At 39.5% G+C, this 14,281-nt stretch overlaps 1 protein-coding gene across 3 annotated transcripts in view; it reads right to left on the bottom strand.

Moving 5' to 3' along the window:
- The window catches only part of LOC104593339 (integrin-linked protein kinase 1-like), a 56,083-nt gene extending 42,146 nt beyond the window's left edge, over positions 1–13,937 (bottom strand). For 2 of the 3 annotated variants that reach the window (XR_016078491.1, XM_010253097.2), the window contains exons 1-3: positions 13,058–13,932; positions 8,864–8,938; positions 8,657–8,761 (exon numbers count right to left, since the gene is read on the bottom strand). Coding sequence is in view for 2 of the 3 variants with exons in the window: in XM_010253097.2 (XP_010251399.1) it covers positions 8,657–8,761; positions 8,864–8,938; positions 13,058–13,474 (597 nt within the window). In the remaining variant the exon portion in view is untranslated. Of the gene's footprint in view, positions 1–8,656; positions 8,762–8,863; positions 8,939–13,057 lie in introns of all 3 variants that reach the window. The other variant, XM_010253096.3, reaches the window with a different exon arrangement.
- Between the last annotated feature and the right edge of the window lie 344 nt (positions 13,938–14,281).

The following is a 14,281-nucleotide window of genomic DNA, read 5'->3' as shown; positions in this document are numbered from 1 at the left end:
TCTGCCTTATATTTGACTGTGTAAACCCATCTGCATCCAACAGTCTCCTTGCCCTCTAGTAGATCCACAATTTCCCATGTCTGATTCTTAATTAAAGCTTCCATCCCTTCCTACATGGTTGTCTTCCACTCGGGTATGGAGAGAGCCTCACTGACACCCTTGGGTATAGACACAAAGTCAAGAGAGGAAAGGAAAGCACGATAAGAAGGAGAAAGTTCACTGTAGGATAGATACTGTGAGATATAATGAGTAATACACTTTCTCTTCCCTTTTCTGAGAGCAATAGGAAGGTCCAGGTTATCTGTAATGGGATTAGTAGAATCAATGGGAACTGAAACAGTAGTGGGATCAAGAGGAATACCTGAATCCATATCAGTTGAATCTGGAGTCTCCAAGGAACCAACAAGAAGTGATGTGAGTTCTGTTGTAGTGGAATCAACCTCCCTATAAAGTCTCTGTCGTGAGTAACACTGAGAAGCAGGACGCAAGGGAGGAGGTAAGGTAGGTGACATAGGAGGATCAGACACAGGAGTTGACACAGGAACTAGAACTGGACGGGGAATAGACTGCTCACTTGCTTCCCCAAAACACTCCCCCTAAGAAGGATTCTTCGAGAAGAAGAATGTGGACTAAAAAAAAGTGACATCCATAGTAACATACCGACTCCCAGAGACTGGATCATAGAAGCAGTACCCTTTCTGATTTTCTGCATATCCAAGGAACACACACTTCTTTGCCTTCGGTCAAGTTTCGAGCGGTGAGGACCAATAATATGTGCAAAGCAAACACACCCAAATACCCTGAGAGGAATATGGAACATCTCCCCTCATGAAAAAGGAGACTGAATGGAGTGTTGAATCCAAGTATAGGGTAGGGCACCCTGTTAATCAAAAATACTGCTGTGAGAACTTTTTTTTTATAATTGAAATGATTTTATAAAACAGCAATAGACAATAGTACAAAGTCCTCAAGGAAAGGTACGAATTGCAACCTCTCCGGGCTAGTTAAGTACAGATTTCCAAATTAATAACAACTTACATAGAAGCACAAAAAAGATCTTCTCTAGAAACCCCCTGTTTGGCTAAAGCATCAGCCAAAGAATTAGCAGACCTACTAACCCATTTTACCTCAACTCTCATATTACTAGTTAACCACTTTACTTTTTCGATGAGATCTTTGTAGCCCCAAATGGTGGTATCCAAGTTTCGGAGCCACCTGGTTACCACCTAAGAGTCCCCTTCAACTAGGAGATGCTCCACCCCAAGCTGGTTGGCGATCTGAATTCCTTGTACTGCAGCAAGGATTTCTGCCCTTGTGGAATCCCCCACTCCCACCGGTCCTAAGAATAGGGAAATTATGTTGTTGTCCTTATTTCTCAGGATACCCCCTATACCTGAAGGCCCGGGGTTGCCTTGGCTACTTCCATCAAAGTTCAGCTTGATGACACCTTCCAAAGGCAGAATCCATTCTGACAGAATTTTATCCTTCTTTGTTGAAGTGTTAGCTATTACTAGCCAATTTCTCCACAAATCATCAAAGGAGAAGTCATCAAAGATATCCACAATTTTCAGCCAATGGATTGCTCTTGTTAGGATGCAATCCTTCATTTCATCTAACCCTCTTTCCTTCTCTAAGAAAATTCTTGCATTCCTTTCCTCCCAAAGAATCCACAGAGTGGCTGCCCTGACACATTTCCACATGACCTTACCTCTTCTAGTGTGCCAAACAAAGACAGATGGGTTGAATAACAAGCTTAAATCAGAAGGCAAAGACCACCTACCTCCAAATAAACAAAAGCTCCACCTCCATATAGCTGTAGCAAAGGAACAGGAGATCAGCAAATGGACACAGTCCTCATTCTCGGCCTTACACAAGGAACACCAATTTGGGGAAAGACAAAGCGAGGGTCTCTTTTTCAGTAAGTTTTCCAAAGTATTGATCTTCCCATAGAAGACTTCCCAGCAGAATACAGCAATTTTTGGGGGAATAGGTCGCGCCCAGACTTTTTTGATAGGGAATCCTTGGGAAAAGGGGTTAGAACTGAGGGATTTTAGAAAAGAAGAGCAAGTAAAAGTACCTTTTGGAAGAGGAGTCCAAACCCTTTGATCAGAAGAAGTGGGGTCCAAGCAAACAGATTCTAGTAAATGAATTAGCTCAACAACACAATTTGACTCACCATCCCTTAACCCTCTACGAAATCCAAAGTCCCAGTTTAAAGATAAGGGGTTTAACGGGCTCGGGAGAAAAGTTGCAATTGGCTCATGTTTGTGAAGGGAAATGGAATAGAGCAAGGGGAAACAATCTTTGAGGGGTTGAGTACCCACCCAAACATCCTCCCAGAACAAAAAAGCATTACTAGAACAAGCATCATACCTGATGAATCTGAGGAAGCAAGGGAGAATACCATGTATAGCCTTCCAAGGTGTAGTAAGGGTAGCTCCGCGAGATATCCCGAAATCCCAACCATTTCTTGCATAACCATGAATGCTTGCCACCACCTCATGCCATAATCTCTCTCTCTCTCGGGGTCATCTCCATAGCCACTTCCCAAGAAGGGCTACATTCTTCAGCACCATGTTCCCTATCCCTAAACCCCCTTCTTCCTTTGGTTTGTTAACTATCTCCCATCTGATCAAGTGATCCTTTTTCACCTCTCTTGGTTCCCATAGAAAGTCCCTCAGTCTCTTCTCCAGTTTCTTAGCCTCCCTTGGAGGAATCCTGAACACAGAAAGGAAGTAAGTTGGAAGGTTGGCAAGTGTAGCCTTAATTAAAGTCAGCCTACCCCCTATTGAAATGTAATTGTTTTTCCAAGCCGCCAAGCACTTATCAAATTTCTCCACAATAAGGGCCTAGAAACTACATTCTTCAGGGTTGGCTCCTAAGGGTAGCCCTAAGTATGTCAAACGCCAAGAAGAAATATCGCAACCTAAGCATTCTGCAATGGATTCAATCTCCCTATCCTCCAAGTTTACTCCAGCCACACAACTTTTATCAAAATTTACCTTCAATTTGGAGACCCTCTCAAAAGTACTTATTAAAATCTTAAGGTTCTCCACTTTTCTCAACTCAATACCTTTACAGAAAATAACAATATCATCAGCAAACTGAAGGTAAGTTGCTGGAATGCCTCTGCTCCCTATTCTCCATCCCTTTATTTGGCCCTCCTCATCTGCTTTGGAGATCATCCTACTAAAGACATCAGCAACAAGTGTAAAGAGGAAAGGGGAGAGTGGATCCCTTGTCTTAAGCCTCTATTGGCTGGAAAAAATCCTTAAACCACCCCATTCACCAACACTGAATAACGACAAGAGTTTAAGCATCCTCTTATCCAATTACACCATTTATCCCCAAATCCACGTCTTCTCGACATCTCCAGCAGGAAATTCCAATCCACTAAGTCATAGGCTTTCTCCAAGTCCAGTTTGCAAACAAATTCTTTCCTGCCCGATCTCCTTATCTCTTCCACACTCTCATTTGCAATAAGGATTTGATCTGTAATTTGTCTATCATGTATAAAGGCTCCTTGTGCTTGGCTAACGAGAGAAGGGAGAACTACTCTGATCCTCCTAGAGAGCACTTTTGCCAGAATCTTATAGATGCTTGTCACGAGGCTAATTGGCCGAAAAATCTTTGGGGTGTCTGGCATCATTCTTTTTGGGAATTAAGGCTACAAACGTGGCATTGATTCCAGGACTCGCAAAATTTTTATCCTTAAATTCTCTAAATACTCCAATTAAGTCTTCTTTGACTATGTCCCAACAGTCCTGATAAAATGCCATTGTAAATCCATCAGGACTCGGTACCTTAGCCCTATCCATAGAAAAAATAGCTTGTTTAATTTCTTCTTCCTCAATCATTCTTTCTAGCCATCCCTTATCTGTTTGGTTCAAATTTGGCCAATTCTCCTCCCCTACTATTAACCGATTCTCTAAGGGTCTTTGAAAGATGGATTTGAAGTGATCCACAATCCTACTGGCAATCTCCTCTTGAGAGGTTATCTCCACACCATCAACCTCAAGCTTTAGTATCAAATTTTTCCTCCTCCCATTATCCAAATCATGAAAAAATTTGGTATTCCCATCCCCTTCCTTGATCCACTTATGTCTGGATTTTTGTCTCCAAGAGATCTCCTCCCTCAACAAAGTCTCCTCTAATTCCCTTTTCAGTTTCCTCCTCATTTCTCTGTCTTGCTCATCCATCATCCCTTGGGATTCTTTTGCATCTAACTCCTCAATCTGAACCAATAATCTAGCTTTTACCTCCTCCACTCTTCCAAATTGAACCTTATTCCATTCTTTTATTTTGCCTCTCAACCTTTTTAATTTTTTGTGGAATCTAACCCCATCCCATTTCACTTCTCTCAACTCTTCACTCCACCATTCCTTAACCTTAGGCAAGAAGTCTGAGTGTGTCAGCCACATATTTTCAAACCTGAATGGTCTAGGTCCATTACCAAGAGGTTCTTGTCCTATTTCTATAGGGTAGTGATCAGAGGTTATCCTAAGTAGGGCCTTAGCCACCAAACCTCTCCAGTGGCTCTCCCAACCCTCATTAAATAGGAATCTGTCAAACTTTGAGCATATTGGGTTTTCTTGGAAGTTGGACCAAGTGTAGGTAGCCTGTAGTAGAGGAAGCTCCCGTAACTCACAGGAATTTATGAAGTCATTGAACTTCCTCATACTAATTGTAATGGCTTGCATAGGATTATTTGACTCATTTGTAAATCTTATTGCATTAAAATCACCCCCCAAACACCAAGGACCTTCCCACAAACCTTGAATCCCATGAAGCTCCTCCCAGAACTCATTCATCTCTCTGTGATTATTTGGACCATATACATTTGTTAGCACCCAAGTAAATCCATCTTCCACCATTCTGAATTTTAGGGATACAGTGAAGTTTCCTATTAGCTCCTCTACTAGTTCTCCGAAGTCCTCCCTCCACAAAGTTACTATTCCCCCCGAGGCTCCCCACGACGGAGCTGAGCACCATCTTACCCCTCTTATTTTCCAAATCTCCCTAACCCCACCTTCTATCCAGTTCAGCTAATTTTGTCTCCTGCAACATCACAACATCAGGTCTTTCTCTTCTAAGTAGCTCCTTAATCGATCTCCTTTTTCTGGCACTACCCAAACCCCTTACGTTCCAGCTTATTATCTTCATTACCTCTCAAAAATTTAGCCCTCCAGTAAAGTGTTCCTTCATTTAGAACCCTTCTTTCTTTCCCCTCTACCATTGAACTTGATATCCCCTTCGATGTCCATTATTAATCTCTCTACTTCAGACTGTTTCTTCTTTTTCCTACCCTTGTTTCCCACTGCCTTCCTATTCTGCCCTTTATTTCCTAATTCCTGCCCCAATCTATTGGTTCTTGCCTCTGATTCAGGGTTTTTTGGAGCCACCTCTATCATTTCCTCCTTCTGTTTATATTCCTCTAGTAGGGCACAAATCTGCTCCCAAATCCATTCTAACAACTCTTGTTTCCTTTCTAAGAACCCAACTCTCTTCTCTGATTGGACTCCATCATTATCAATGGCCACTTCCCTACTACTAGTTGGTTGGTCTAGTCGGGATTCCAGGACATCGGTTACAGGCAAAGAACCCAAGTTAGTATCTAAAACCAAATGTACAGGCTTACCTGGAATTAGCATAGATGGTTGCATGTGGACCGGTTGCTGGGTATCAATTCTTGGAGTCAGGACTAGGCCCTTCCCCTTTTCCGGACTCAGCTGTGGAAGCGGACTAGGTACAACCAATACTTCCTCACCCTCTACAGTCAAAGAAACTTCACTTCTCTTTCCCTCTGCGTGAATCCTTGGGTAAGGCTCCAAATTTGATTCCTGTCTCTCTGGCCTGATGTCCTGACTAGGCTGCACATATGGGATGGACTCGTTTATTGGTTGGGATGCACTCCGCCTTCATCACCCCAAAACCGAACTGGAACTATAGATGTGATCATCATGCTTCTTGCAATCTCAACAATGTGTTTATTCTTCCTCTCTGCAACACCATTCTGCTGTGGACTGTAAGAACAGTTGCTCTGATGGACAATACCATATTCTAACAGATATGAAGCAAGGTGTTTTTCAAAATATTCCCTGGCATTGTCTGATCTGAACACCTTTATTCGTATCCTAAACTGTGTTAGCACCATCTGATGAAATTGCCTTATTAAGGATGGTACCTCATCTCGGGATCTCATTAAGTAAATCCAAGAATATCGAGAGAAATCATCCACAAATAAGAGAAAATATCGATAACCACCCATAGAAGGAACATGATAAGGTCCCCACACATCAAAATGAATAACATCAAAAAGAGATGAACATCTTTTATTATTAGCTTTAAAGGAATGTCTACAATGCTTTTCAAGTTGACAACCTTCACACTCCAGACTTGACAAATTAACAGACTCAAATAGCTTTGGAAACAAAAAAAATCAAAGAAAAAGGCAAATGACCTAAGCGATTATGCCAAAGCATAATCTGACTCACAGACCCGACTCACTATCCCTGCTGACATGATGACCCTAATGAGGAGGAAGCACATCTAGGAGGTAGATTCCATTCACGTCACAACCACTCCCAATCTCTTTGAATCCAGATCCTGCAAGATACAATGACCAGGAGAAAAAATTACTAAACGATTCAAGTTCTTAATCAAACTACTAACGGATAATAGATTAGTACTCAATCTGGGAACATGAAAGACAGAGGGAAGGGAAGTGGAATCACTAATCTTGACAGACCCCTTCCCAGCAATGGGAACATAAGATCCATCAGTTGTGGAGACTGTCTTTGCCAGAACAGAGCTGGTAAGAAGAAAAGATAATGGAACTATGGGTCATGTGCTCTGAGGCTCCAGAATCTATAATCCAAGAAACATAATTTGCAATGGTATGTGAACTACCTGTATGAGCAAAGAAAGTAGAGTGTGCTCCACCAAAACCACCTGTACCTAGCTGTCCACCTGTTACTGAACTAGAACCGGCTATATCCCGTTGGTTTAGAAACCGCCCATATCTCTCAAGTTCGGCCCTCACTTCAACAGTTGCAACAGACTCCAGAGTAGCTGTGTAGGAGGGGTCGGTATGCCACCAGTGACTACCATGTGAGCATTTCCTTTCTTGTTTTTGAGTCTATTCGGCACAAGATGGGGATGAAACTTCCAGCAAGTATCTCTTGTGTGTTTGGGCTTCTTACAGTAGTCACAAATCAAATCCTTTTTGTCTTCCTTCTTGATATCACTGCCACCCCGATCTCCACCTTGTTTAGGTCTCACAGTGCTAACCATGGCTGATTGATCAAAACCAAAATTTTTCATCATCACATTTCTCCTGCTCTCTTCCCCTGACACAAAGGCATATGCTTGGGAGAAAGTAACAATGTCCCTGGAAAGAATATGTTGTCTTGCAATATCATACTTGGGATTAAGGCCAGCAAGAAATTCAAACACCCTATACTTCTCTAGGAGCTTCTGGTAGGCAGTTGCATCCTTAGTGGTTTCCCAAACAACTGTCTCCAAATGGTCAATCTCCTGCCACAGGGCTTTAAGGGCTGAAAAGTAAACAGCAATAGGTCTATCTCCCTAGAAGCAGATCACCACCCACCATTCCCCTTCCACCTATTGGGAGCAAATTGAAGTTGGCAGCACTCCCAACTTCACTCTAGTCTTTCTAAGGACCCTTGAATCCCAAATGATAACCAATCTCTTAATAGACCACTTAAGTTTGTTCTTCAATCTCAGCTCAAGAGGCTCCAGCTTCATCTCTTGCAACATCATTACCTCTAGATTGTTTTTTCTCAGAATATTCCTTACAACCATTCTTCTTCTTTCATCTCTCGGGCCTCTAACCATCCAAGATACTAGCTTCAACTTCAACTTTAAACTCCACAGCCACTGCCACTAAGCTTTAGCATTCTCCCTCTACTCTTCATCAATTATTCCCTCTTTCCCCCCTTCTTCCCCTTCCTCCCAAGCCTCACCCCCTTCCCTGATGAGATTCCTTTTGTTTTGTTCTCTTCTACTTTTCTCAAATTGTTCAATTGCCTTCCTCACAATCCCTTCCCCTCCTAGGAAGAATAGGCCCAAAGAATTCCATGAAAACATTAAAAAAATGGGTTTAGAAAAAAACACTAAAAAAACTGGGAAAACTTGGAAGGACTAATCCATGAAATTCCAAGTGAAGAAAATATTTTTATAGATCTAAATAGGCATGTGGGGGAAAAGTGCAGGATATGGTATGGTGCATGGAGGGTTTGGGTTCAAGGAGAGCAATGAAACAACAAATACAATTTTAGAATTTGCAATTGCTTATGATATGGCAATAGTATATACATATTTTAAAAAGAAGGATGGACATTTAATAATTAAATTTATGAAATATCATAAGTGCACTGTATGGAGTTGCACAATCAATGCAATTGGCAGAACAACATTTTATTTTGCACCAACTGAAGGTTGCCAAAAGAAGATGCTTTAGTGCATGTTTGATGCACATTACTAGATGATTAGTCACTTTCAAAGTCTAATGTTTTTTCACTTTATTTTTCTTTGACAGGTTGTAGACCATGATAGGCAAAAGGGCTAACATACTGAAACATGGAAATGCAAAATTAACCATGCATATTATTTGAAATCAGGGGCAAGGCCATACCTTTGAGACAACATCACCCTTGCGAATCCGAAGTTCAAATGGATTAAGTTCATATTCTGGAACTTCTCGAGGGTTTGATACAGCCATTGGCGTCTTCGTGATTTTCTGCAAGTACATATTGGATAAGCATTCTAAATTAGTGAGATGACTTATCAAGGATGTTTCAGCATTATCCATCAAAACATTAGGAAAACATTGAAATGGTACCGGAACTTTGGCTCCTCTAGCTTTCAAAATGTTGTAAACTTCAACATTTCCATAAAATTTAGCATCAGCAGCTGCCTGCCATGAGAGACAATGCTTTGTCAAGTTAAATACAAAAGAGCAGTATCAGAATTCATAATTTCTGTTTGATATGGTGGCATTAATTTAGTTTGACTTCCAAAAGACACCAACACAGTGAATTTAAGAATAGATAAGAAAGGAAAATACAACACAATACAGATAGGAAGCACTACTATCAATTAATATTTCAAGAGATTGTAGTAGTGGCATATTTGAACTAACAATTAACAACCATCAACAATAATAAACTTCAAAAAAAAAAAACAGAAATTTCAAACAAGCAAACAAAATAATAGAAAGAGAACGATATTTTGCAGCAATCAATGGAAGTAGACTGAGAGCATGTTGCCAAAATCTTACAATTTATGATACGATTCATGATTTGAATCATGAATGCCAAGGTTTTGATTTGAATCATATGTCTAAATCCTTCTCAGGAAAAAACCTCATGATTTTTATTTGAATCCTACAATTTGATTCATGAATCTTGCAATTTATATTATTCTTCAATACACTGTGATTCAATGCCCTCACTAGAAAATTTATATTGCAATTTATATTCATGAATCTTGCAATTTATTTAGTTTTGTCAAGGGAGACTTGTTTTAATGCCCTCACTAGAAAATGATTTATTTATGAAACTTAGGACCAAACTTTCGTTTATTTTTTATCATATGTAACTTAAAGACACTGCTTAGAAAACCGGACCAGATCGGCCAGTTGACCCAGTTGAACCATGACCTAGACCTCTAGCCGGTTCAGTCATACCCTGAAAACCATAATTCATGAAAAAATGGCCAAAACCAACAGACCGGTCAGTTTAACTGAAAAACTGGTGAACTGGGCCCAGTTTTATAAAACCACCAGGTCATCAAATGAATAGAAATTTCAAAATGGTAATGGCAAGAAATGAACCAAAGACCTCTTATTTATATGCATTGTCTTCTTACCATCAATCCAATCTCTTTATTTTTGTTCATTTATGCCTTTTTAATGTATAAATTGCTTTAATACACATGTATTTTAAAGAAAATATGAGTTGAGAGGTTTGAATTCTAGTCACTTGTTTTAAAAACTTAAGAACTAGCCATGTATCCACCACAATCAAGTGTAATAATATTTGTAATTATGTGACCCACAATATATATGTTACATCTTCACGATTCAGCCTCCGGTTTGACCACAGTCGAACCTCTAACCCATGAATGTCTCCTTTTCCAGTTCTATGCCCGGTACGGTTCTCTGAGACATTGGTTAAAGAGCCATTGTATGTGGATTATTTGACTCTAAGTCAAATTTGAGTATATCATCTTAGGATTCTATTGTACAAGTGGTAAACTCTGTTGCTTTTAGACACATATATGGTAGATATGGATTAAAAACAGGGTAAACTCACTTTCCTATATATATTTAGCCTTTTAGTATATCTAATATTTAATTGTTGACAAGCTTATAAAAAAATAATCTTATGATTTACTATACAATTCATGATTTGATTTGACTCAACTTTCTCTATGATTTACGATATGATTATGATTTTGAGAACATCAATTGAGAGCAAAGAAACCAGTTCTGAATAACATTCAACTAGAGAAAACAATTTCGGAAAACCAAATTTTATTGTTGAAACCAAAAATAAGTTCAATATGAATAAAATTAATCATGCACATGATTGACCAAAACCAGAAACTAATAATGCACATGAACATTGTTAAGACCCTTTATAATCTCATAACCCTATAAAACATCAATATTAGGTGTCTCAATGATTCAGATACGGGAGAAAGGAAAGAAACTGTGGATAAGCAAATAGGACTGCAAATGAATCGGATTTTATCCAATTAGATTCAAATCTGATCCATTTAAATCAAATTTGAATCACCAAATTACACACAAAATCCCAATTCAATCCATTATGTATGTTTGTGCATATATATATATATATATATATATATATATATATTATATATATATGATCAACAAGGAAAATTTTATTAAATGGAAATTGAGATTAATACAACAAGATGGAAAAACCAACAACCCAAGAATATAAAAGCTTACAATGATGCCTAAATTAATTGTCGTCGCATGACCCCTTGTTTTGCTAGTGTATCAGTCATCCTATTTGCAGCTCTTCCCACCCACTTAAATTCAACCGTTTAAGTCCTTTGAGATACTCTTTTTGAAGATAAATAAAGAAGAAAATTTATTAAGTAAAGAGTAAGCAGGATACAAATGTAGGTGATGAGCAACCACCCTGAAGAAAGAAGAAAAAAGCTACAATCTTCCAACCCTCAAAGGAAAAACTTTCCACTTCCTTAAAAGCATGCCTAAAATTCCTGGATGACAGCTGCACAAGTGCATATTGCCCATGGAATGATCAAGTTTGAGTCCCTTCCACCTCTAACTGTTGGAAACCCAATTGCTTTGCTAATTGTAGGCCATAGTTGTCAAGGCGACGCCTAGGCGACGAGGCGCCCTTGGGGGCTTGCCTCGCCCAGTCGCCAAGCAGTTTTGTGCACTGGGTTATAAAATACTTTTATATTTTTAATTTTTTGACATTATAATTATAAAATAGACATTATTAAACTAGAATATTCATTTTATGTGTTTATATACTAATTTCCTTTTATTATTTTCTTATTTTGTTAGGGTTTAATCAACGCAAACAACTGCTGTATTGAACCCATGGTTCAAAGTATTGATATACCTCTGTGTATTGGCAGAGGTGTATCGGTACTTATAAAGATACACCCCCTATATTTTTGATTTCTTTGGTTTTCAATTTCATTTTTAAATATATATATATATATATTATTTAAAAAAATGGGTCCCCGAAAACACCTGTAAACAGGTATCGGGACCCCAAAGATAGAATACAATACACCTGATACGGGGCGTATCGTATCGAAATTTTGATCCTTGATTGAACCCTCAAAAATTTCAAAACCTGAACAAATAAGCAAGGGAAGAACTTAAAATTTTGTCTAATCAACACATTTTCTTCTCCCACATCTTCTTCTTCTTCTTCTTCTTCTTCTTCTTCTTCTTCCACCTTTTCTTTTCTTTTCTTCTTTCCTATAATAAAAGTAGGGGTTCAGCCCCTATATTTTTTGAATTTTCTTTCCTTTGTTCTTTTTCTTCTCATAAAATGTTGATTTTCTAGACTTAAACATGAAATTTATACTTTTATTATGAAAATTATGAATAATTATTAAGGAAAAATGGTAATGGAACCTAGGGAACTACCCTAGGATATATGGTTTTACTCAAAAAAAAAAAAAATCCATCGCCTAGGTGGGCACCTCTAGGCGACAAGGTGCCCCCCTCCCTGTCACCTAGCCTCACCTTGGCGCCTTGAAAACTATGTTGTAGGCCTTGCAGCAATACCATCAATTTGGCTTTCAAAGAATTTCCTTTTCCAATAGGCCCTAATAGAAGAACCTAAATCATTACCTATCACCTAATGACTCTCCTAAGTAGAGGAAATTTATGAAGTATATATATAAATATATATATATATATATATATATATATTATGTAATATAATATAGTCAGGGCGGGTTTGGGGTCGGGGCCCGGGCCCCACGGTGACAGGTCAAATTGCCATCTCTACTTCACCTTAGATACCGTACCTTTTGGATAAATAGAATGATAGAAATTGCCTAGATTTGATGACTTAGGAAGAATGTGAGAACAAACTGAGTATTCCCTGGTGTTGGGATGCACATGTAAGTAGGTGCATGGAATGAGGAGTGAAATAAGTCCCACATTGGAAAACACAAGAAGTGAAGTAGAATGGATTATATACAAAGAGTGGCTCATAAGCCAATAGTTTAGGCTTTTGGGTTGTAAGTGGTGTTCATCTCTTGTTTACAACTCTTACGCACGGGTACGTGAATGAGCCCCCGGTTTTGGCGACTCCTCATGGTCCGTGACCCTCCTCGAGGCACAAGACCTGGAATAACTCCAAAATTGTCCACCTACCAAGGAAAAACTTACATTTTGCAAAATTAGCGGTTGGTTTTAGAACTAAAGTCGCTCAAGTATAATTCAGCACAGAAAGAATAGAACAAGAATGCAGGACTAGAAAGAGAGCAAGAAGAGAAACTGTACCGTACTCCCCCACCGATCACGGGCATCTATATTGGCCTTCCGGCTGAGCAGAAGTTTCACAACTTCAGCATGCCCCTCACAAGCAGCAATATGCAAAGCAGTTCGACCATCCAAATCAATGCTATTTACATCAATACCCTCATTCAGTAAATCCTCCACTCCCTTCACATCCCCCCTGCAGGCCATGAACAGCAGCTGCATAGTGGAATCGAGATTATCCGGCACGGTGAGTTCCTCCACGGAGGGGCTCCGACGATTCGGATCGAGCGAAGACTGTCTCCCAAAACTGAAGCGGAAAGTATTCCGTGTGGGGTCTAACGAAGCCTGACGAGTGAAGCTGAACTTCCCACTTTTCCTCAACGAACCCATCGAGAACTGCCGGGAGATTCCCCGCTTTAACTTAGCAGCGATATCCATTTCCACGAGTTGAGTACTCAAAACAAGTCCTGATTTCCGGAATTACTCAACAACCAGCTGTCATAGTCGCATAAAAACCTTCAGCAGAAAAAATGTAGACCAAAACAACAACCTATTTCTGAATCAAAATCGGCCGTAGAAACCAGAAACTTCTGAAACGCCTTCCAAGAGACCCTTCACGTGAATCGAAATTAGGAACTTGGAGGAAAGATGGAGAGCTCGACCGAGAGCTCCAGAACCAGAAATGGAGAGACAAATTCAAGATCAGAAATGGAAATCGCTATAGAACATACAACAGACAAAGATGATAAGCCAAAAAGGCCTAGATCCGTCTAAGACGTTAGAGGATCGTATAAATGCAGCTTATGAAGAGGAATCGTAGCTTTGAAGAAGAAGAAGCAGCATGGAATATGGATGGTATGGTCGCCAAACGGAAATCTCTGAAAAACGTCGTCTTTGCTTTAATTATTGCTGTTATTTAATTAAATAAAATCCGTCTTTGCTTTAATTATTGCTGTTAGTTAATTAAAGTATTAATTCTACGTCCATTTATGGTGCAAGGAGACAATAAACAATAATGTGGGGTATGGTCTCTTTCTCTGACACACTCAACTGCCACAGGTGTACAGGTGCGTAATACGCATCCCGTTGACGATGAGTCGACGGCTCCACCGACTTCTCAATCGAATTTCGATTCTTAATTTGTGTTCAATAGTAACTTTACACGTCGTAATCTTTCAATCAAAATTGCCCGTCAACAGAAGGATAACTTGCCACGTGTTAAGAGTTTAGATGAGAACAGGATCC

This window comes from Nelumbo nucifera, chromosome 7 (genome assembly GCF_055504915.1).
Source record: "Nelumbo nucifera cultivar China Antique chromosome 7, China Antique-T2T, whole genome shotgun sequence".
In the NCBI taxonomy this organism is placed as follows: domain Eukaryota; kingdom Viridiplantae; phylum Streptophyta; class Magnoliopsida; order Proteales; family Nelumbonaceae; genus Nelumbo; species Nelumbo nucifera.
This window is presented reverse-complemented; position numbering and strand designations above follow the sequence as displayed.